General features: G+C 42.9%; 1 protein-coding gene across 1 annotated transcript in view; it reads left to right on the top strand.

Annotated features, from left to right (window-relative positions):
* PTPRO (protein tyrosine phosphatase receptor type O) overlaps positions 1–25,339 on the top strand; it is a 246,623-nt gene that overhangs the window by 214,547 nt on the left and 6,737 nt on the right. Inside the window, exons 18-25 of the mRNA XM_059185967.1 lie at positions 1,581–1,616; positions 6,638–6,719; positions 14,865–14,955; positions 16,028–16,104; positions 16,879–17,013; positions 17,241–17,363; positions 20,632–20,786; positions 21,869–22,004. Coding sequence (XP_059041950.1) covers positions 1,581–1,616; positions 6,638–6,719; positions 14,865–14,955; positions 16,028–16,104; positions 16,879–17,013; positions 17,241–17,363; positions 20,632–20,786; positions 21,869–22,004 — 835 coding nt within the window. The remainder of the gene's footprint in view (positions 1–1,580; positions 1,617–6,637; positions 6,720–14,864; positions 14,956–16,027; positions 16,105–16,878; positions 17,014–17,240; positions 17,364–20,631; positions 20,787–21,868; positions 22,005–25,339) is intronic.

Below are 25,339 nucleotides of genomic sequence, written 5' to 3'. Positions count from 1 at the left end.
CTGTGCTCAGCTCTTGTAGGGGGGGCGGGGGTAGGGGGAAGGACTGTGTAGCAAGGAGCACAGAAGCAACTGACAGACCCTGGGAGAGACAGTCGGTGAACAACACGCTACAAGGGCACAGAGGAAGCAGTGTTCCCTTGTGCTACAGACTTTCTAGAAATGAAGGTACTCGGATATTCACAATTCTAATTTTTATTTTTTTAAAGATTTTGTTTATTTATTTAGAGAGAATGAGCATGAGCAGGGGGGAGGGGGAGATGGAGAGAGAGATTCTCAAGCAGACTAAGCTGAGCAGGGAGCCCAACTCGGGGCTTAATCTTGCAAGCCTGAGATCATGACCTGAGCTGAAATCAAGAGTCAGGTTCCTTAACCAACTGAGCCACCTAACCACCCCCAGAATTTTTAATATAATAAATATTCTGGCACATGAGAGTCTTCAGATCACACTGGTTATTTACTACAGATGGCTTATTTTCTGCAAGTTTGAGTGCTTCTATCAATACTTAAAGACCTTGGGAAACTATTTGTAAAAACTGTTACTCATAATCATATCAATATTTGTCATTTATATAAAACAATAAAAATACAGTAATGGAGTGTTTTAGCAGAGACCATATTCGCATTCATTAACTTAAGTCAGTTATCTCTTATTGGTTGAAAACGATTACCCTAACTACCCCCAATAATGTAATTAACCGAAGCATGCATTAACATTGCAGTCACATTGTAAGCTCATGTTTGAGCTTACAGAATAACAATGAATTAAGAAGTAGTAAGTAATAGGTACAATTCTTCAGATAGCTTAAAAAAATAGCTCAAAGTTGAGTAAGAACAATGCCATAATAGAATTCTATGATACTTGCCAGGGCGCCTGGGTGGAGCTGTCAGTCAAGCATCCAACTCTGGGTTTCCACTCAGGTCATGATCTCAGGGTCATGAGATCGAGCTTCGCATCAGGCTCTGTGCTCAACACAGAATCTGCTTGAGATTTTATCTGCCTCTCCCTCTGCCCCTCCTGCTTGTGCACACATACACTCTCTCTCAAATAAATAAATAAATCTTAAAAATTAAAGAAAAAAAAAGATACATGCCAACATGGAGAGCACAAAGTCACATTCCCAGGAAGATACTGAAAAGGTTCTTTGAGTCTTTGACAACAAACATGTCCACCTTCCCAGACATGTAGGTCTCCCTTTTATTCCCCAATTCTTTCCTTCTCACTTATAGATCTTAGAGTTTTCAGGCAACATATATTTCTGTTTATTTATAAAATACTTCAGCCACTTAACCCCTAGTAGCAAGAGATTTTATTTCTAGAATTTAGTATTTGGCAAACCCAAAATCTAAAGTACAAGTACGTTCCTGTATCTAATAGACTGTTTAAGAAGTGAATCTAAAATTATTATCATTATCTTCTCATTTAAGGAAAAGTAATTAAACAAACTGGAGGTATGTTTAATAAAAATCAAATAAAATTGAGGTGTCTGATGTACTTATTTAAAGCTCTTGAAGTTTCATCATTATGTCAATCAATTCTTTTGCCCAAATAAAGCTGTCTTTTTTTTTTTTTTAATTCTCAGGAGTAAAAATGGTTTAAAGAAGAGGAAACTGACTAAGTAAGTTGGTTTTTTATTATTGAGATATAACTGACCTAGAACAGTGTGCAAGTTTCAGGTGTGCCATGTGTTGATTTAATACACTGATATAAGGCAGTATGAGTCCCACTGTAGCATTCAGCCAACACCTCCATCCTGTCACATAATTACTGTTTCTTTTTGTGGTAAAAACGTTCAAGATTAGTCTTAGAAACTTTGAAGTATATAATATGGCAAGTTTTTCTTACTGTTTCTTTTAAAAAAACATTTTTAAAAGTTCTTCCCAGTGATCTTCACTTCGCAAATCAAAATGATTGCTTGTCTTCCAATAAGAGGGATGCTTAAGAAAGAGGCAAATGTAGGGGCCCCTGGCTGGCTCAGTGGGAGAAGCCTGCAACTCTTGATCTCAGGGTCATGAGTTCAAGCCCCACATTGTGTATAGAGATTACTTAAAGAAAGAAAACATTAAAAAGAAGCAAGTGTATATTTCAACAGCTAAACCATTATGTGTGGGGGTGTTTACATGTATAGGTGGCAGAGGCCACTAAGAAAGTGTATCACAGAAAACAAGTCAGGAATAAGGAAAATTGTCATCATATGAAAACTGAGAAAGAATGCACTATTGGGAATTATGAAAGTCTTGTTGGAGGAGGTCTGCTATTCTAAATCGAGAAAACCTCTAATAGCTCGCTAAATCAAAGTTGTACAAAAATCTTTGCCATTTTATACTTGAAATGCTGTGCTTAGTGTGGGGAAAGGCTTTTACTCTATTTGATATTATAATCAGTACTTTGAGAAATGCTGTCTCAGGAAGTCTTTGTAATAAATAGAAAAGAATAATTATTGTAGCTAGCCTTGGTTTCACTTATCTACTGAACTGCTAAGTCATAAGAATTAAGATTCTGGAGCAAAAAATTACCCATCAGTTGATTTCAAAGGTCTAATTAGATTGTCACCTCCAGGCCATTAGTTAAAACTCTGCAAATAAAGAGTGGAACATTTCCATACCTAGAGTTTATGCTTGATATTTACCTAGGATAAAATATTGATGAATTATTAGGAGGCAATTAGGGATTCCAGTCAAATCTGTGGTATTCATGGCAAAAATTAACAAGGCAGGAAACAACAAATGTCAGCAAGTATGTGGAGAAAGGGAAACTCTCTTGTACTGTTGGTGGGACGGTAAGCTGATACAGCCACTTTTGAAAACAGTATGGAGTTTCCTCAAAAAGTTAAAAATAGAGCTACCCTATGACCCAGCAAATGCATTAGGGGGTATTTACCCCAAAGATACAGATGTAGTGAAAAGATAACATGCACCCCAATGTTCATAGCAGCAATGTCCACAATAGGCAAACTGTAGAAGGAGCCAAGATGACCTTCAACACATGAATGGATAAAGAAGATGTGGTCCATATATACATTAGAATATTTCTCAGTTGTCAGAAAGGATGAATAGTCACCATTGGCATCAACATGACTGGAACTGGAGGGGATTGTGCTGAGTGAAATAAGTCAAGCAGAGAAAGACAATTACCATATGGTTTCACTCATATGTGGAACATAAGGACTATCATGGAGGACATTCAGGGAACGAAGGGAAAACTGAAGTGGAGGGAATCAGAGGGGGAGAAGAGACTATGGACTCTGCAAAACAATCTGAGGATTTCAGAGGGGAGGAGGTGAAGGGATAGATAGGGTAGCTGGGTGACGGGTATTAAGGAGGGCATGTGTTATAACCAACACTGGGTATTATATGTAAATAATGAATCCCTCGAACACCTGCATCAAAAACCAATGATGTACCATATGGTGACTAACTAAACATTAAAAAAATGTTTTTTAAATTAAAAAAAATCTGTGGCAGGGGTGCCTGGGTGTCTCAGTGGGTTAAGCCTCTGCCTTTGGCTCAGGTCAAGATCTCATGGTCCTGGGATCGATCCCCGCATCAGGCTCTCTGCTCACTGAGAAGCCTGCTTCCTCCACTCTCTCTGTCTGCTCCTCTGCCTACTCGTGATCCCTCTCTCTCTGTCAAATTAAAAAAAGAAAAATCTGTGGCATTCACGCTAGTGGAGTACATTAAAAAAAAAGTTGATGCAAAATATTTCTATTTAGCCTTGAGTGATATACAGATTTTTTTCAGGTGCAGATAACAGAATAATTTTTTCCTAAACCCATTTCAAATCAGTGTGTGTTCCATTGGCATATATCAACTGATGTAGGAGAGACAACATCAACCAAAATAGAAGAGAGCTAGTGTCACCTGAAAAGAATGATTTGATAGGAACAGACTTTGTTGTCCAAAATTTTTGGTTGGGTTGTTAAGTGAAGTGGAGAGGCATGTTAGAAGACAGGGTCTCTGGACCAAAATGGGAGCCACTGTCAGTCTTGCTCCTCCCAAGACCTGGCAGGGAGGAGGAAAAGCAAGACATGGACAAAAGTCTGGGTAAAGTACAGTTGTAGTTGACCCTGCCCACAAGCCACATCACGTCACATCACGTCATGTCAAATCAGCTTCCTCCTTCCTTTTTCTCATTTTCTTTCTGGTCCTCCCTCCTTCTCCAAAGGCCTGCTCTAAAAACCTGTCTAAAAGAGGGGAGCCCCCGGGCACCTGGGTGGCTCAGTGGGTTAAGCATCTGCCTTCGGTTCAGGTCATGGTCTCTGGGTGTTGGGATCAAGCCCCGGCATCAGGCTCTCTGCTCAGCAGGAAGCCTGCTTCCCCCTGCCTCTCTGCCTGCTTGTGATTTCTGTCTCTGTCAAATAAATAAATAAAATCTTTAAAAAATAATAAAATAAAAGGGGGAGCCCCTGCCCCACATTTTTATTTGTTTTCTCGTTACCCTTTCTCTTTCCCTCCCAGAGCCATCCCTACCCCACCATGTCCCTGTGGCTCCCTTTTCCAGTTTCTACCTATTCTCACTTTACCAGTCTTCTGTTCTACCTTCTCTTCTCCCTTTTCTCCCTAAACCTTTATCCTCCTGATCGCTCCTCCCACCTGGCTTGTTTTGCTCCTCTTTACCATACTTCCCACTTCCCCTCTCCCTGATGTTCCTTCTCTTGTTTCCTGGCCCTTTCTCTGTCTCTCTTTTCCTTTTGCTTTTTCCTACCCATAAATATTTTCTCAGATTGCCTTCCCTATTTGTGCTTCCATTCTCCTGGTAACAGGATGAAAGCTAGAATCGTTAAGCCCAACCTTAAGGTCAATGCACTGCTCAAAGACAACAGCCAGAGAGGGCAGGTCTAAGGGAATTCATTCTAGGACTGGAGCTCCATCTTTAGTCATTCTCTTGGAAGGTGGCAAATTTGACGTGGGTATGTCCTTTAACCAGAAATATTGTCCTGCAGAGCTGGTCAACATTCCACTGCTGAGGAGCCATGTGATCTTGAACTACTCACTTTACTCACTTAGCTTTGGCTGTCCCATTTGAAGCATGGGGCTGATGTTGCTTCAGGGATCAGTTGTCTTTAGTTGTCTACTTCAGGGATCAACCGAGCAATAAAACATATGTGAATATGTATGCTCTGGGGTGTGTTTTATGGAAACAAGTCATTAATGCTATTAAGTGAAACAGTTAACATTCAAGTGTAATCTGGGATGTGTAATGCCCTTTAAAGTCTACTAAAATCTTGGGCACCTGGGTGGCTTAGTGGGTTAAAGCCTCTGCCTTCAGCTCAAGTCATGATCCCGGGGTCCTGAGATCGAACCTTGCATGGGCTCCCTGCTCAGCAGGGAGTCTGCTTCGTCCTCTCTCTCTCTGCCGGCTTCTCTGCCTACTTGTGTTCTCTGTCTGTCAAATAAATAAATAAAAATCTCTAAAATCTACTAAAATCTTAACATAATCTGTCATATTGGTTAATCAACAACTTTAAACAAACAGCTATTCATAATACTATGCATTTGCTAATAGGACATAAGGCCACAGGTAGAGGATACAGTGGAGAAATTTGCAGTAAGACTAAGGGAAAGGTCTCTGTGTGGATTCTGCCAAAGTGGAAAGGCTTGGACTAGTTGCCAGAGCTCAGCATCGTGTGAAACTTAGTGAGCAGGTTGGTGTAGGTAATCCAGGAAAGATAAGCAGCTACGGAAAACTGTAGGAAATAAAATATAATTCTTTTTCACAAAAAGAAGAAGGAAAGAGGTGAGAACTTTGGCTGGAGATATAGACACATAAGCTCAGATGCATTACTTGATTGTACCTTTGAGCCTTTTTGATAGTTTTATAGACACACAAGCCTCTAAACATGGCTCTCAAAGAACGAGGCTCTAGAAGCTTTCTGGATATGTGCTTCATTGCGTTGACCCTGCTCTGCCCTGAGAAGACAGTGTAGCTAGCAGTACAGTGCCTATACTTGTAAAGCTGTTTAAACTTCTAAGGTTCTTTAATATACTGTATTAGAAGGTAAGTATGACCATAGTATTTTATAGAGGAGAACTTTCAATCTCACAAGATTCAATTTTCCATGATCACACAATAAGTAAAATAAAACCATATCTCAGTTCTCCAAACTCTAATCCTTTGTGATTTCCCATCAATCCAAATTTTCTAGAAACAACATATATACATGTATGTATGTAAGCATGCATATATATATAATTTTTTAAAGATTTTTTTTTATTTATTTGTCAGAGAGAGAAAGAACACAGCAGGGGGAGTGGCCGGCAGAGCAGGCAAAGGGAGAAGCAGGTTCCCTGCTCAGCAAGGAAGAACTTGATCCCAGGGCTCCGAGATCATGGCCTGAGCCGAAGACAGACATTGAACTGACTGATCCACCCAAGCATCCCATATATATAATATTTTATTGCTGGAGTTAGAGCCGATTGAAAATCTAGAGCTCTTTCCCCTCTCAAGGGAGTAAAATATATATAAGGCCCTCTTTTTAATCACAACATACTAGGAACTGATTACTTTAACAACAAAAGAGCAAGTAAAACTGTTTTTTTCTCCAAGAAAATCATTCATGTTTGAAAAGTATGACATTAAACAGTATAGATAGCTGCCAACCAGATTTTTTAAACATATATTTCTTTGTGTTTGGTAAAGCCCAGTTCAACTGGATGACTTTGACGCCTACATCAAGGATATGGCCAAAGACTCTGACTATAAATTTTCTCTTCAGTTTGAGGTGAGTAGATCAAGTATGTCCTACCTTCTGTGGTAGATGAGGCATGGGTCTTGGCATTTGGGGACTGGTGTTATTTCCCAGCTCGCTGGGCTTGCAATAAGATTCATCATGGGCAGCATGGTGGTGTCTCATTGGCTGGTGCAGAGTGAGGACGTGCACCCTTTGCACGTCAGGCTAGGGTGGCACCACTGAGGAAAAGAGAGAACAAATGTGGATAGTGGGGTGAACAAACAACCAATCAGTCAATCTGCCAAGTCCCTCATCAGCTGGGGATATCTTAGGTCTGCAAGAAGCAGTAGGAGTCCTTGTGTGGATATCCTAAGAAGGAATATAAGGATGAGAAGAACTTCACCCATGATCAAATACAAAACCCCCTAATACTACCCACCTGTGTGATCAGAAATTCCACACAGAGCCCAGCTCAGTCACCTGTTGCACGCAAGTATGGGAGAAGTTGTAGATGTCACACCAAATGCTGTATCTCAAAGAATAGAACTTTGGTGTGAACTGGACATCTATGGCAAGGATGGGATTTCAGAAAGAAAGGAAACTTTCTATAAGGACACATACACTAAACTCAGGAAAAAAAATAGAGGTCTGGATGATTCTGATAATGGTGATGAAAATTGTGATGGATGTACACTTTCAAATTCACTGAAGCCTCCAACTCTCTTCCCTACACAATGATGTCACCTTGATGACACAGCTAACACCACTGCCCTCACTGGGAGGATTAGGAGTCCCTCCCAGGTTATGCCATCAAGCCCCAGTGGGATTATTGCTGGGCTTCTCTAGTGCATCATCATAAAGAAAATTCGGTGAGTCATTTTCTGGGAAAAAGATGATTTTAGTTGTGAATGACACACCATACAGACTTCAGGGAGGAAAGGGAGCAGCTCAGTCTCAGAAATGATTAGAACCAAGGGCCCCACCCCTGCAGAGACCACCCCCTCCTTTCTCATTTCTGCTTCTTTCTCTGTCTTGACCTCTCTCACTTTTGCTACAAACCAACCTCTTTCTCACAGTGGAAAACAACCGCCCACAACCCCTGGGCATGACATCCTAGAGTTTCCAAAGAACTGTTGACTCTCCTTATTCAGAGTTTTAAAATTAACAGGAGAGAATAACCGATGGGCTGGCCTTGGTTGTGACGTCCACTCAAGCCAATTGCAGCCTGAGGGGGCAGAGTCACATAGGAACAGGACAGGTCTTACTGGAACCACTTAGCTAAGCCAATGGGAAACACTATTCCCCCCAAAAGTAAGGACACTGGAGAATCAAGCAATTAATGATTACATCCTAGCTTTAGATGTTTCAAAAATGTGAAAAGTAGAATAATAAATTCTATGTGCTAAATGCTTAATTTATACCATGCTGAGAGTTTTTATACATTCAATATATCAATGAACACATTCAGGCTTATTCTGTAAGAATTATAAAAAAGGTAAGAATGTACTAAAGTAGGAATCCAAACCCCTTAGTTCTCGTGACTGTTTAGCTATTAATTAATATGGAAAGAAAAAGTCACAATTTCTCAGCTCCTCAATTTGTTCATCCATTCAATGAGAAGGCTGAACTAAATCAGTGATTCTCAACTGGGCCTGTACCAGGCAGTCCCTTAGGGAGAGTTTGGAGCGTGTGCGAGTATTTTTGGTTCTCATAATGCCTTGGGAAGAAGCTACTAGGGGTATTCAATGGAGAAAGGGACAAGGATGAAAAATGCTCTGTGATGAGTGGGACAGTCCTGCACGATAAAGAATTGTCCTCAGGCAAGTAGTATTCCATTCACAGACACTGAGCTAAATGTGGGAGGAGAGCACATCCAAGCTTTCTAACTCAAGCGTTTTAGAGTTCTCCAGAGAAACAGACCAATGGGAAATATATGCATTTATACATATATAAAACACTAATACCATACAATAAGTTAATCCATCCATAAGTTTATTACATTATATACTTCTTATACAATTGAGAATCCTTATGTATTGTAGTATGAATATCCTATATACAATAATATAATAGAAGAAATATAGATAACGAGACAGTCTTATTTTAAGGAACAGGCTCACAACAGTGCGGAAGCTCACAAATCTGAAAACCACAGGGCAGGGTGTGGACCCAGGGAAGCATTGATGTTGCTGCTCAATCCAAAAGCAAGCAGGAAGCAGAATTTCCTCCTCCTCAGGGCACCTCAATCATTTCTCTTAGGGTCTTCACCTGTTGGATGAGGCCCACCCATGTTATGGAGAGTAATCTGCTTTCTCAAAGCCTACAGATTTAAATGTTAATTACATCTTTAAAAAACAAACAAACAAACAAACAAACAAACACCCTTCCCATAACATCTAGACTGATGTCTGACCAAGCACTGTCTAGCCTGGCCAAGCTGACACCTGAAATTACCCATCACACCATGATTTGAAGGACTGTTTGGTATCTTTATTTTCTCCGAAGCTTTTCTCCATATATCTTTGTTCTTAATACATTGTTGATCCTATATGTAACTTGTCTGGTGCCAAGTCCTGATAGTGTGTCCCTGTTCCAGTGAGAAAATACAAATTATTCTCCAGAAGTTGGCTTTAAGTCACAGGCTCAGGCGGTGATTTTTGAGCTAATATTTGCCCAGCAGTGACCCATGGGCCTGACTCACTTCCTTTTTCATTCACCAGCTCTCAGGCACTGCCAGCCTCCAAACCCCCCTGCTGCTGACCCCTCAGGTTCCATGTCTGGGTACTCTCATCTGTTTTCAAAGACTCATACCCATACTTGATTTTATGATGTATGTCAGACCTTTCACACGGCAGCCATCTAATTTTCCTGAAATTGGTAATTAATCAAAACTTAAGAAGGGAAAAAAAAAAAGGTTTTCTGCTCTAATAAGAACCCAGGAGGGTATTAAAATGGCCCAATCAGCTGGTCTAGCTAAATTCAGTAGCTGAACAGTTATTTGTTCTGTTTGTATGAATGTTTAATACTTGTATTCATTTGGATACTGATGTTGAAAGATCACACTCATACTGAGAAATTACATCATTTGTAAGTATTATGCTAATTGGAATGAATGTCTGGATTTGCATATATAACCAATACAGCTATAAGTCATACATGAAGCTATATGACTTGCTAATGTGCACTCACTAAATGCATTCCTTTTTCACTCTGCATCTGATTTTGGAACTGCTGGGAAGATTGATTATCCTTCTGATGAAAATGTGCATCTTTTCGTAAGGAGGCTTGGGACTCAGGGATTAGGTTCAATTCCTCACTTCGTATGTCTCATGTGGAAGGGTTTTGAAGAGCCAGAATGTAGAGCTTGAAGTTGGAGAGCCCACGAGACCTACCATATATTGCTCATTCTGCCATTAATTTCTGTGTTTTGTATTTGTTTAATCAGGATGCTAGCAAAAGCCCTCGCCATCTTTGTTCAGAAATGTTCCAAAGGCCAAAACAAACTGCATTCCTTGCCACGTTGTTCATGAGGGATGAGCCTGGATTTCTGCTAGTAGCTCCCATTGGCACCTCTTTTTACTTGTGTTCCAGGCCAATTCACTGGAGACCTACATGCAGCCATTGTTAAAATAAGTCACCTTGAACTCTTACTCCAGAGGTCTTGCTTGGCTCCCAGACTTGAGTCTTTCTTCCTCTTGTTTCTAATCTTCTAATCTTTTAATCTTTCTAATCTTCCCTCCTCTTGTTTCTAATCTTCTGTTTCCAGGTGCCTATACTAGGAATCTGTCCAGAAGCTGGAGCATGACCCCTAAATCCCATCCTAGTGCCCAGGGCCCTGCCAGACTTCCTGAACTTGGTGTCCTTCTCCTCCAGTCCTCCATTACCTCCCCAAGACATCCATTTCTACTGTACCCCATTCTTCCTTTAGGGTATCAGTCCTGGGTTGAATTGTGTCCCCCAAAGATATATTGAAGTCCTAAGCACTCAGTACCTCCAAATATGACCTTATGTGGAAACAGGGTCATTACAGATGTAATTAGTTAAGATGAAGTCATGCTGGAGCAGTGTGGGCTCCAAGTCAGACTGGTGTCCCTATGGAAACAGAGCTGTGTGAAGACACAGAGACAAATAGGGAGAACACCATGTGGTGACAAAGGCAGCGACTGGGGTTATAGGGTGACAAGTGAAGGAATATCCAAGGTTGCCAGCAAACCATCAGACACTAAGAAGAGACGGGAAGGATGCCCTAATATTCCTCCATAAATGACAGATATCAGAAGTCCCTGCTAACACCTCGACTGCAGACATACAGCTTCGAGAACTGTAAGACAATTTCTGTTGCTCTGAGCCACTCAGCTTGTGGTACTTTCTTACGGCAGCCCTCAGAAATGAATACAGAGCCTCACCAAACACCTTGTTCTAAATCCCGGCTCCTTTTGCATTTACGTGAAAACCAGCCAGAACTTGCCCAGTTCCACCAAGCCGTGCATCTGCCACAGATGGCTCCACCACTGTCAACACCACCAGTGACGTTGTGTCTCCCCACTTGTTCCGTAGTCCAGTAATCAAACTCACCTGACTCTGTGGTCCAAACGGTCCCAAATACTTAGACCCTGCTGACACTCTTACAGACTCTACAGCCGGAATAGAGTTTGCAGTCCTTTTGGAAGGTGATTGCGCAGGTTATGAGCTGCCTTTGTCCTCCCAAAATTGATATGTGGACAAGATGGAGGCTTGGGAAGGTAAGTAGGGTTAGGCAAGAAAGGTCACATGAGTGCACAGTGAAACGGTAGTCCACGCAAGTCATGAAAAGCCCCAGAATGAAAACTACCTCATCAGCATCTTGATATTAGCCTGCTCACTCTCCAGAAATGTGAGGAATACATGTCCATTTTTTAAACCACCCAGTCTATGGTACTTTGCGGGCAGCTGGACCAGACTAACACAGTGTGTATGTTTGTGCTTTGCTGTCCCAACCTACCCCGGGGTCATAGACTGTCACTGGGCTTTGGGGACTGTAGTAGTTTCTCAGGGCTGCCATAACAAATTACCACAGTCTTGGTCACTTAAAGCAACAGAGTTTGTTCTCTCAGAGTTCTAGAGGCAGGAAGTCCAAAATCAAAGTGTTATCAGGGCCATGTGTCCTTTGAAGGCTCTAGTGGAAAATCCTTCTTTGCTTCCTCCGGCTTCTGGAGGCTCCAGGCACTCCTTGGCTTACAGCTGCATGACTCCAACCTATGTCTCTGCCTTTGTATGGCCTTCTCTCTGGGATACAGGGCCCACCCAGATAATGCAGAATAATATTGTCTTATGATCCCTAACTTAACTGCACCTGCAAAGCCTCTTCTTTAATAAGACCACATTCACAGGTTCTGAGGATTGGCGTGTGGATGCATCTTTTGGGGAGCCACCACTCTACCCACTGTGGATGACTCCGTGGCCCCCAGGAAGAAACACACCGTCATAAATCATAACAGAAGCCAAACTGGCAAATGAAAATTCAAAAATGATTTATGTCGGTTTCAGGCCATCCTGTCGTCCTGTGCCTTTATGAAGATTAAAGCCTCCAGAAGCTTCCATATGGTTGGAAAGAGAATAACTGCAAAGCTACTGAACCGGGAAACTTAGTATTTGATTTTCCACTTAGTGACAGGCTAAATTACAAAAGATCGTGAAGCATTTTGTGCACCCCCGCCGTTCCTGCTCTGCCTCGATTCAGAGGCAATTTACATTTACAGTGTTCAGCCAATTAAACCTCTCTTACCAGCTTAGGGCACTTACAGCAGGGAGGCAACACACAATTAAAGTTCTATCAGTTAGTCGGCTTCCATATGTGCTCCCGCTCCCAGCTCCAATCTGTTTCCACACTTTTCTTTCGTCACCGAGGCCTCTTCCTGTGGCTCATCAGTCTGTCTTCAAAGCAGGGGACTTGCGGAGAAGGTTGTGGGTCTGTTAGTGCAAATGGCAGAGGAGGGAGAAGTTACATGTCCGGGCAAAGCAAAACAAAGAATCCGAAGGGAAGCATCTCCCCGCCTTTATCAGGAGTGCTGAATTCACATGCATTGAGTTTCATCGTTCCGTGGAAAGTCACTCTATGGGACTGAGGGATGGAAAGTTGTTAGCCTTATCTTACAGATAACTAAACTGATGTTACCATGTGTTGAGCTACTTTTCCAAGACCCGACGTTTTACCAGTGGTACACCAAAAGAAGCCAGATGCTTTGACCAACTATTTCTAAAGACACTCTCTAAAGGAGGTAGAATTCCAAAAGATTTTAAGCAATGGAAGCATCATTTAAATTAGCTTCTAGCTGCCAAAGAACCAACCTAAACATAACACTGATTTGGTTGGAGTTTGCTAAAAACTCCAAATTTTGTTACTTAAAAGAATATAGTCAGTTTTTGAAAACCCTTTAAAATGGAAAGACCACTTATAAAGTAGCAGTGACATGCTTCTGGTTAAATGCCTTTAGCAAGCAAGGATTTTGCCTGAGACAGAAAAACTCCCTTTGTGAATTGAGGATCAAAGTCAGCAGAGCTTCTCTTTAAGGTTGGCTTCAACTTGGACCCCAGAGCTCGGGATTTCATGATCTTAAAAAGCCCAAAGTGTTGCAGAATGAAGGGAGGAGAGAGAGCTGAGTGATTCGGGTCGGTCCGTTTGTGTGGACTGCAGTTTGCATCCCAGTAAGCTTTCAAGGAACTTCTATGTGGATGCAGCAAAAGACCCAAGAACGTGGTCTCTTTAAAGCATATGCTTTGCAAAGAACATTCAAATCAAGACAGAAAGGCCATGAAAGAGATATGCCTCTTCAGTCTCTCAGAACATCACCAATGTCCCCAAACCCCTTCAGAAGTCTTTCAAAGACGCTCCCAAACTCTTCCCCCAGAAATGTATTCTCACTCCTGATTCACTGGAGTAAAAATTGGAAGGAATTGTGAAGGGTAAACCGTGTGTGCAACATTAACATCCTATCTGAGTAAAAAAAAAAATTACAGCAAGTGGTTTCTCTACTGCCTCCATTAGTAGGCTCACAGAGAGGTGCATACTATCTACATCATTCCATTTCTAGGTGGTTGTATATGCCATTCACTAATAGCTCCCTGAACTTTGTACAAAAACATAACCAGATCTGCTGCACTGGTTGTGTACTGCCCAACTCCAGGGAGCTATTCACACCAACCACAGTATGAACAACAACTCCTGGGAAATCCAGGTGGCCTGACCATAACTGCTTGTTTCCAATAAGACATATGAGATGAATGCTTAGAGGCCCCCTAGCCTGTAACATAATCTTGCTGAAGTGTGATGGTTGTCTGTTTATACAAAAGTTGCCCTACCAATGCACATTTTGATTATAGGATTTATAGGAGTATAGATATGTACTTAGAGGCACATACTTGGTTGTTCCTATTTTCACTGAAAGCTTTGCCTATCCACTACTGATTCATTCTTACTGTCCGATTTATTTCCAGATACTTAGTGCCTGCAGGTCTTACTTCTTATAACATGAGGAATACTCCCTACTTGTTACTCATTCTTTTACTACTTTCTCTAAGGCTATTGCCTGTAGGAGAAATCCTACATTTCCCCATAGAACAGAAAGGTTTACACATAGTGTGTACATTTCAGTAAATATATACCTCCAAAACTCTGAAATGTGTCTCAGTTTTCAAGTTTTTGAAACAATTCTTACCTTCTCCATGTGATCACTGAGAAATTCAGAATATTTACATATTGTATTAACCCTATTCCTGCAATTATGCTATAGAAGCATCCTATAGGGTAAATCTCAAAATCTCAGGGATCCACAACAGCATTTCTTTCTTTTCCTTCCTCAAGGGTCCGTAGGACAGAGCCAGGTCTTCTGTAAGCCTCTCCTCATTCTGGGGCCAGCAGCTACCCTGGGCATGTTCTTTTCATAGCAGATGGTAGTCGCATAGGAGGTAAAACCCAGCTGAGCAAGCACACTTAAAGCTTCTGATCAAAATGATCCCTTGGTTTATTGGCCAAAACAAGCTGAGAACAGTGGAGTGGAGAAGTGCACTCTGTCCCAAGAGGGAGTAACTGGAACCTCGTGTGGAAGAGAGGGTGTGATGATTCTATTACAGACGGGGAGTGAGGAATAATCCAGTGTGAACGATAATCCAATCCACACCAAATACCAAAATCTCAACTCTGTTCTCTGTCATTTGCAGGAGCTGAAATTGATTGGACTGGAAATTCCACACTTTGCAGCAGACCTTCCGCTGAACCGATGTAAAAATCGTTACACAAACATCCTACCGTGTAAGATTTTCACTAGAGCCTCTCCTATTCATGTCTCTCAAAGGCTGACCGACTGTTACTGCAGATTCATCACTTTCAGCAATCTCTGGCGAAACCATCGAGATCCTCTAGGCCATCTCTGCGACTGCATGGGTCCCATTTGTGCTTTGATGTTGCTAGATCCCATCCTATGTAGGAACATTGAACTTCTTTGCTTTCAACTGAATTGTGTCTGATGATCAGGAAAGACTGACCATTTGGCTCTTTGGAGATCAGAAATCTTAGCCAAATTAGGATAAGATAATCTGAGCTATCATAAACTATTTTCAATCAACTCCCTGACAAGGGAGGGAGACCGGTGTACTAAAATGCCTCCTCTTTCTTCCTTCTGGCAGGTTTTCTTGTTGCTTAACATTTTGTAATAAAAGCAACATTAGAGGAAAAAAAAAGTAATACGAAGCACTTACTGGACAAATAAAATACTTTCCTATGTAGATTTAACTTTCTTCTCTGCCACACTGGCTAGAGGTGGGGGCAGGGGGTAGTGCTGGGAACAATGGAGACCGGGGAGGAGAAGAGCTGGAAAAGCTCTAGAAGGAGAGCTCTCTCCTTGACCAGTCTTCTTGATGAAATTGCACAGTGTCATCCTTATAACACTTTACAGCTGTACACATTCCAGAATGTACTTTTCCTATCTGAAGTCTGTTTACACAAAGTCCCTGCAACGCCTAGGTTTCCAAAAGGTAGTGGATTTTCTGGATGTGCTGGGTGACATGGGAATCATGGATTCAGTTACATCCTCCAGCCTTCCATACAACCTCCCGGATATTTCAGTTCCTCTAAGGGTCCTGCACAATGTCCTCACAGCCCAGAGACAAGGACAAGGGAGCTGAGGGAGAGGAAACACTGATTGAGGTGTGTTTCTATATTTACTTAAACAAGAAACTAAGACTAAGGCGTGGCTGAAATATCAGGGTAAAATAAACTCGACCTACCCTGTCACGGGCTGATCGGACTTGCTGTTTGGATAGAGAAGGTCAAGACAATACTTTCTGCTCCCATTTTTAATCTCTCTTCTTGTTGTTCTTTACAGATGACTTTAGCCGTGTGAGATTAGTCTCCATGAATGAAGAGGAAGGCACAGACTATATCAATGCCAACTACATTCCTGTAAGTAAAAGACCATAAATAAAATAAAATACAAAAATGTTTTAAAATCAGGCATCCCAATTCTAGCTCAGCAAGAAGGGGACTATTCAGGGAGGCATCCAGTTGTTGTAAAGAGAGCCGTTCTCCACCTGGCTCCCCAGCTCTCAGGAGCAGTTCCCATTATTCCTCTTCAAAATAATGAATGGAGGGGAAGCCCATACATGAGTAATGTTTGGATTTCTCTGTAAAGATCTGGTGAAAGTGAAAGTAAATAATCGCCCTAAAGATCACCTTTCTCATGTGTAAACTTCAGTTTCAGCAACTCAACTCCAAGGGCTCATCCCCTGAGCCCCTGTGCTTTAAAAACAGAGACTGGGGCATCTGGGTGGCTCAGTGGGTTAAGCTTCTTCATGATCTCAGGGTCCTGGGATCGAATTCTGCATCTCTGCTCGGCAGGGAGCCTCTTCCCCCCCCTCTGCCTGCCTCTCTGCCTACTTGTGATCTCTCTCTGTCAAATAAATACATAAAACCTTAAAAATAATAAATATAAAAATAAAAACAGTGACTGTTCTCGTAAAAGAGGTGTGAGAACAAGGCTTCCTATCACGTAGACCTGTACAGGTCCGTTACTCTGATCACCCCTTTGATGAAAAAGGGAGAGAACACGATCCAGGTTGTGTGATCCTTTGCCAGGCTGATCCCCAGTAAATTCTCAGGTTTTCCTCCTTTGTGTGGAGCAGCATTTGGTGTTGAGAGTGGTCCCTTAGGTGACAACTTTGTCACTTCATCCTTCAGGGATACAACTCGCCCCAGGAGTATATTGCCACACAGGGGCCACTGCCTGAGACCAGAAATGACTTTTGGAAGATGGTTCTACAACAGAAGTCCCAGATCATTGTCATGCTCACGCAGTGTAATGAGAAAAGAAGGGTAAGTGCCTGGGAGGGGGTCCCCACTGGGACAGCACAACCCATACTAGCCGTGGCCATGGCCTGAGTGCTTTCTGTGTACCAGAGACTTCCACTTGCTCCATTTTTCATCCTCGCAATAGTACGACATGGTCTTCAGAGACAAGGACTTCCGTTTTTCCCAAGTGAGCACTGGCTCTTTCTTCCATCGCCTGTTTGTCTTGAGAGATTGTGCCATTGTCCCCTCAGGTGAAATGCGACCATTACTGGCCGTTCTCGGAAGAGCCCATAGCTTACGGAGACATCACCGTGGAGATGATCTCAGAGGAAGAGCTGGACGACTGGGCCCGCAGACACTTCCGGATTAACTATGTAAGTCACGAAGCACACGTTCAGGGGCTGTCCCCGTGCTGAGGGGACGCCCACGTGTCAGAGGCCAACCCACCATCATGTCATACTGTGAGCTCTTCACACTTTGCAATGCTGCTTTCTTCAAGAGATAAATCCTACTTTGAGCATATTCATTTCCCATTTCATCCACAACGGTGTGGGAAGCAAGTACCCTGTTTTAATAATAAGCTTTGTAATCCCAACCCTTAGCCACTTATAAAATCTTTGTGGGATGAATAAATGAGGGGGTGAATGAATGATTTCAAAAATAGCAAAACGCTTGGAAAGCTCACAGACGTTCCTCAGAGAAAAATATTTGACAACCTGAGTACCCTTTGAATCCTGCTTTGTGTCTTGGTTATTTCAACCAGAAAGACAGTGTAAACATCTGGGTACAGGTAGAACAAATAATTCCCCAGGTTTGCATCCAGGAGAAAAGAGAGTGCCCAGCGCAAAACAGGGTCTTGACAGAGAAGAGTCACATAGGTCAGTGTCTGGTCAGTACTATGCTTCTTGTCCTTGGTCTTAAGTGGTCACCTAGCTTTCAGCGATAATCGTCTCACGGTCTTAAAACACTAAAATAAAACATGGAATAATCGTGTTTTCTGGTTAAGAGGTGTAGCCTGTAGTTACAAACATTTGGTCCTAGAGTGCCCCCTTTTGGCCATAAACACAGAATCTGAATTTTACACTTCCTGGATGAAAGCTGTATTGCAAAAGAACATTGTGCTGTGCTAATGGATGTTTTTCTAGTTGTTTCCATTTTTGCTCACATTCTTCTTTACTCCCTTCATACCGACACATGGGAGCTCTCAGCGAACATGAATGAGGAAAGCACATGAATGAGGAAATCGGAGCAAGAGAAATTTTGGAATGGCTAAGATGTAACAAGGATGGTCTTCTCATTTAATAAGAAAGGAAGAAAATGACCATAACATGAAATTTGAAAACTTGGCCTGAACTGAGTAGGAACTGGGGACTAAAACCAGCAAAAATGTGTTCGTTCCCATTGATGCGTGCCTTCCTCTTCAGCTGACAGGAATCACGTTTGTACGAGGAACTCTGTCTTGTAGCTATAGAGAGACTAGTGAAAATTTAAGTGTTTTCTGGTTTTGAACGACTTTGCATATTTTAGCTGGATATATTTTCAGATCAATTATATATATATGTAAAAATTTCTGAAAAAATAGGTATAATAATACACACACACACACGCACGCACACTGATGTATATATTGCCTACCATGTGCAGGTCTTTGCACGAAGCCTGTAATCAGCCTTTGAAAAGAGCTAACATTTTGGGGGAGTTTCTCTGGGCAACCAAAGTTATCTAGTGATGGCGTGTGCTTCAGTCCTCATGGTGCTGGGTAATGGAATCGTTCTGCACAACTTATTATGCTTGGGTTACTTCCTGGCCATACCTCCTGGAAACAGCAGTGAGAGTCGCCAGCGTCTTTGCAGACTTGCACACACACGTTCCATGTGTCTGAGAAGGAGCCCTTGAAGGCAGTGAGGGAGGGGCTGCGTGTGGCTGCGGCAGGAGAGTCTTACGGGCCGAGGGGATGGGGGGAGGTGCAGGTGGGACACTGGTTTATTTATGTTTGCACAGATCTTACATGTATATGCTTTATTTATGTATTTACTTACATTTATACAAATTTTACTCCACCCAAGACCACTGTTTCTTAGGAATTCATTTCTCCCAAATACCTGAACCTAACTTTAGTTTCATAACCAGGCCAAATTCTTCCTAATTCTTCCATTCACCCAGTGGATTCTAGGCTCTTAGCATGTTTGAGGGAAGGGGGAAGAATTAGATCTTTGTGAGGCCTGGATTTGGAATATTTCTGACAATTGATAATAAGAACAGGATAAATCTCTATGCTTACAAATGAGTAGAGACTAAAAGGAGCGAGTCTTGGGGCGCCTGGGTTGCTCAGTCTATTAAGCATCAGACTCTTGGTTTTGGCTCAGGTTATGACCTCAGGGCCGTGAGATCGGGCTCTGAATGGGGCTCTGTTCTCAGTGCAGTGTCTGCTTGAGACTCTCTTGCTCTCCCTGCCCCTTCCCCTACTCTTTCTCTCTCTCAAATAAATAAATCATAAAAAAGAAGAAGAAGAAAGAAAGAAAGAAAGAAAGAAAGAAAGAAAGAAAGAAAGAAAGAAAAGAAGAATGAATCTTGAAGGCCCATACCCTCACTGACAATTACTCAGTTCTAAGGGACAAGCATGTATTTGACATATGGGTTAATATGAATGAGATAAATATACAAAACATACCAACCCACTGGGAATCCCAGAACCAACCATATACCTGCGCTGAGCTGGACGGGAGAGGGTGGTGGTCATTAGGTAGTAGTGATGACCGTATCTACCAGATCCTATCCTTCACAGACATGAGCACACTGAATTCTCACAAACCATCCTTGTGATGGGCTATTTTATCCTATATCATCTAAAAGGGCTCATTTTAGGTATGAGAAAACGTGTGCAGCAGGTTTTTCTTGGGTCAGAGCACAAGACAGGGATTGTCTTATTGGTGAGGTTATGAAAGTGTAAACTTGGGTAAAATCTCTAAGGGAGCCACGTAAGCGGAATAGGACAGGGCAGGGAAGGACCTACACACAGCAGTGGGTTTCTCTGAACTCTGGCCTGAGCTGGATCCCACGGAGATGGCCAGGGCAGTGAATGGCACCGTGCTGTTAGCTTACCTCCTGACATAAGGGGGTAGGCGCTTTGTACCCCAGTATCCGTCATTCCTCAGCTGTGGGCTGCCCTCCTCAGAAAAACACATCTCCCTGGGCATACCCCAGCAAAGGCAGGTCCCTTTGTAGAAATCAGCCATGAGGAGGATGCAGCCACATGCTGTTAGCAGCAGCTAGAAGAGGGGTGCATCAGCCTGGTGAAGGGGACCCAGGGGCAGGAAGGAACCAATAGCACCTCCCACGGGATTCATGAACCAATGCTGATGCAGTTTCCAAAAGGCCAAGCTGGGAGGCAAACCCCAATCCATGGGAGCTCTTTTCTCTATAAAGCCATGGATTCACCTATATCCTGCTCTTTGAAGTGTTATGCAATTAGTTGTTGTTTTTTTTTTTTTCAGGGCCCGCTTTGTGCCAGATACAGGGTTGGGAAGGGAAGAGGGACCAGCCAGGGTGGGAACGGGCTTTAACTTCGGAGGCCGGGGAGGCCCAGGCCACCTGGCGGGCACACTGTGACACGCACGCTTGTGTTGGCTTTTCCTCCTAAAGGCGGACGAGACGCAGGATGTGATGCATTTCAACTACACAGCGTGGCCCGATCACGGGGTACCCACGGCAAACGCGGCCGAGAGCATCCTGCAGTTCGTACACGTGGTTCGACAGCAAGCTACGAAGAGCAAAGGCCCCATGATTGTGCACTGCAGGTGACCTCGTCAGCCCTGTCTTCCCTGGTGGTACCGCAGGCTCTGCTTTACAAAGCCAAGAGCCCAGCTCTCCATATACCTCGGTCCCACTGAATTCATCAAAACATGAACTCTGACTTTCTAAAATTTATAGTTAACGGATATCTTATTAGATATGTGATTTGCTTATAATATGGCTTTTCTTTTTCCCCATAGTCTATGAGGTAGATCCTATTAGTCTCACTTTCAGTTAAAAAAAAAAAAAAAAAAGACCCGAGAAGTGGGGAGATAAAGCGATTCACATAAATTCATGCAGCAGCAATGGGCAGGGATTAGGACTCAAATCCATGCCTTCAGGCGCTCTCAGTGAGTCTGAGTGGTTTATAACATGGCCAAACACAATGTGGGACTAAAAGCCACTAATCCCAGCACTAAATAACATAAATATTCTTGACCTCCTGCAAATGGCTGTGGCCCCAGAGCTAGAGCTAGTGTGTGGTCTCTCAAGCCAACTTTCCAGCAGGGGGTGTGACTGAACTCCGAGGATACAAGGAAGACTGGAATTGTTTTTTGTGTATCAGCTCCCTGAGACTCCGAGACCAGGAAGCAAGTCTCCAGCAGGCTCCCTCTGGACTCCTTACCTACCTCAGGAAACAGGGGGCCCCACATCTCTTTGAGGGAGGCAGCAGGGCAATTCAGAAATGTGACAGAAATGAAACACTGAAAGACACATTAATGGACGCCTGGGTGGCTCAGTCAGTTAAGTGTCTGCCTTGGGCTCAGGTTATGATCTCAGGGTCCTGGGATCAAGTCCTGCATCTCGTGTGCATTTCCTTGCTCAGTTTGGAGTCTGCTTCTCCCTCTCCCAGCCATCCCCCCAACCCTACCGTTGAGCTCTCTCTCTCAAATTAAAACAAAACAAAACAAAACCACCAACCACAATTGTGTATTTCAAAGTAGGGAAATTTTCTCAGGAATATTTCTTCCGTTTTCTCAGTGGTGCTACCTGTAGTTTGGGGGGGGGGGGGTTCTAGTGGCCAATGTGTTTGCAACTGTATAAAATCACGGTCTGAGGAACATGCTGTCTGGACACTCTCTTGCAGTGCGGGAGTCGGCCGGACGGGAACATTCATTGCCCTGGACAGGCTCCTGCAGCACATTCGAGATCATGAGTTTGTCGACATCTTAGGACTGGTGTCAGAAATGCGATCATACCGGATGTCTATGGTGCAGACAGAGGTAGGAGTGGAATCAAAATGTATTTTCAAATATGCCCTGGACTGAGAAACTTCTTGTGATTCAGTCTCATGTTTCAAAACAATTGTCTCCTTTTTTATTTTTTTCTGCCTCCCCAGTTTCTTAGTGTGCATGTTCAAACTGTTTAAGGTACAAAAAAAAAATAGATATTAGCCTCTAGAAATCCATTCAGTATATAGTGCAAGCCCTGTAGTTGGCGTCCTATGCCCTTTAGTAATCCAAGGCACATGGATGCATCTACAATATCTATAATAGAATAAAACCTCTTTGGACAGACTGAGTTCAGTGAAGGTGACAGCCGATCTGGGTAAATGCCACCAAGAGGAGACGGTGGAACTAATGTGATTTAATTTATATTTGAAATGCTAAATGTGATTCAATAAGTTTGGCATTAGTTCATCCTCTATGTGACTCTCTGTCCCAATGCACTTTGGATGATGATCAGGGGCTGGATTTATGCTTTCTGTCCCTCTTATGATGTTAAGGATTTCCAGCTCCCAATGGAGCAGTGCTGCCAGTGTCCTTGATCTAAAGAAATACCCATTGTAACAACATGGGAGCATCCCCAGAAATACCCACCAGTGTTGTGTGCTCCTTCTTCCTCCTCTTCCGTCCCATCCTCTCCTGCCTGGAAGGCTCAGAATGCACTCCAGTCGGAGTGGTTAGCCCTGGGCTGCTGCCGGCACAGGGCATCACACAGCCTCCCAGCAGGAGCATGTGGGCTCCTGGGTGCCTCCGAAACCCACGCACAGTAGCTGGTTCAGAACCTTTGTTACCGTGCGGTACTTGCGACCTCTCAGCTTGGAACATACAATAATCCTTTTTGCTCAGGGAGTTTGGGGGCAGAACGCTTGTAGAGTAGAAAACAACCTGACCTGACCTACTCAAGTTCCAAGAGATGAAACGCTGCCTTCGTCTTCCCCATGCTTTTCCTACTAAGCACCACTAGGTGTCAGTATAACTCAAAGAGCCTGTAGTAATGGCAGCTCTCTGTTCACCCTTCCGGTTTCCCTTCTTTCTTTCTTTCTTTCTTTTCTTTCTTTTCTTTCTTTTCTTTCTTTTCTTTCTTTTCTTTCTTTTCTTTCTTTTCTTTCTTTCTTTCTTTCTTTCTTTCTTTCTTTCTTTCTTTCTTTCTTCCTTCCTTCCTTCCTTCCTTCCTTCCTTTCTTTCTCTTTCTTTCATTCTTTCCTTTCTTTCTTTCTTTTCTATGTTATGTTATTCACCGTACAGTACATCATCAGTTTTTGATGTAGTGTTCCAAGATTCATTATTGACATATAACACCCAGTGCTCCATGAAATCTGTGCCTTCCTTAATATCCACCACCAGGCTCACCCATTCCCTCTGCCGCCTCCCCTTCTAAAACCCTCAATTTGATTCCCAGAGGCCACAGGCTCTCATGGTTCATAACCCCCCACCACGCCCCACCACGCCCCACCACGCCCCGATTTCCTCGCCTTCATTTTGCCCTTTCTTCTCCCAATATCCTTCATGCTATTCCTTAGGTTCCACAAATAAAGGCAACCATATGATAATTGACCTTCTCTGCTTGACTTGTTTCACTCAGCATGATCTCCTCCAGTCCCATCCATGTTGATGCAAAAGTTGGGTATTCATCCTTTCTGATGGCTTAATAATATTCCACTATATATATGGATGACATCTTTTTTATCGATTCTTCTGCTGAAGGCATCTCAGTTCTTCCCACGCTTCTGGTTTCTTCTCTCCTACTCCTAACTTTTCTTTCCTGCTTCCCACTCCCATCTGACAAAGGCTCGATACAGCTGACCCAAGGGATTTATTTCTGCACTTTACCAAGATCATACCACTTTGGAAAGAGTGACCCATTCACACGCAGGTCTCATTGATGATGTGTTTGTTTGCTCACTTCCTTGAGTCCACTCACATCCTAGTCCAGCTGCCTTCTAATTTACATCAGTGGGACACGAACATTACCTCATTGGTGTAAGCTCAAAATGTTCTGCTTCCCCAGAGAAGCCCACTACCTAGTGATTAAACAGTGCTTTATGAATCGGTCCTTATTTTTGGTTTTCACTCCCATAAATTTTCATCCTAATATGTGGTTAATACTCCCCATTATGTATTTTAATCCCCAAACTTCAAAGGGCCACTCCTTATTTTAAGTATTTTGGATGTGATGAATTGTCTGCCCCGTTGACTTAATTTATGCCTCTTATAATTTTATAGACTTTGATTATAGCCTATTTGCCTTTGGCTTTCCCAATTACAGAATCCTAATGCCTTTTTAAAAACTACCTTCACATGGTAGACCCTCCATCCAATTTGCAGCACCATTTATCTCTTCTCAAGTGTGCTAATGGCACTGAACTAGAGCAGTCAGCCCGTGTGTCTTGGCAGAGCTGAGAAAGTGTTTTGTGTTCTCCCTAACTTTCTGGTCCCAATTCATGGTTGTTTGGCTTTGTTGTTTCCAGCAGCATTTTTAGGCTGACATCTCCAGGGAAACGGTCTTTTTAAAGGGCAATATCCCTTCCCTGAACTCTGGTGGGAAAACTCTAAGTCAGCAAAAGAGGCAGAGGTCACCATAAGTTACTGATTTTTTCCAATTGTTCCAGCTTCGCTCTTGAGTTCCCTCGGGATTCTGCAGCGAAGTCTCTCTAGCTTGAGCTATTTATTTATGTCTGTTTTGTTAGTTATGTCTGGAACATCTTGTTCGTTTACCTTTGTTTTTCCTGGTTCCTGTGCTCTTCATGGTTCAACCTGCATTCTGAATGTTAGGGTTTTCCTAACATCCTTCCTTGAGCCCATTCATAATACCCCAGTCCTGCTGCCTTCGACCTTACTGATGTTAACAAATAAGGAGCAAAGTAACAAATTATTTTCTTTGGTTTTATCATCCCACCCCAGTGATTTTTAAGAGGCAGGAATGATTCTCCAGCTGATTTCCAATTACATAAACTACCTGTGTGCTATGAACCAGGTTCCCTCTCATGTCTGGTTTTGTAATTTTCCTGCCTCCTCTAGACAGCCCGTCATCTCGATTCTACCTGCCCCACTCCAGAAAGAGCAGAACTAACCGATTGAAACAGGGTGTCCTGAGATGCACATTTCTGGTCATGGCAACATGCTGTGCGGCTGCACTTTGACGTGCTCTCTTCTCTTTTCTCAACTGACGGGGCACAGGCTGTGAGCTTCTCCCCAGGAGCAGCAAGGGGTAGTTAGGAAGTCGGGGTCTGCAGGCCAGCTCTGTGAGTCGGCCTGGGCCACTTACGGCCACCATACACATAGCTCCTCTCATAGCTCCCTGTCCCCATGTGTAAAATGTGAATGATGCCTTC

The sequence above is a fragment of the Mustela lutreola genome, chromosome 8 (genome assembly GCF_030435805.1).
Source record: "Mustela lutreola isolate mMusLut2 chromosome 8, mMusLut2.pri, whole genome shotgun sequence".
In the NCBI taxonomy this organism is placed as follows: domain Eukaryota; kingdom Metazoa; phylum Chordata; class Mammalia; order Carnivora; family Mustelidae; genus Mustela; species Mustela lutreola.
This window is presented reverse-complemented; position numbering and strand designations above follow the sequence as displayed.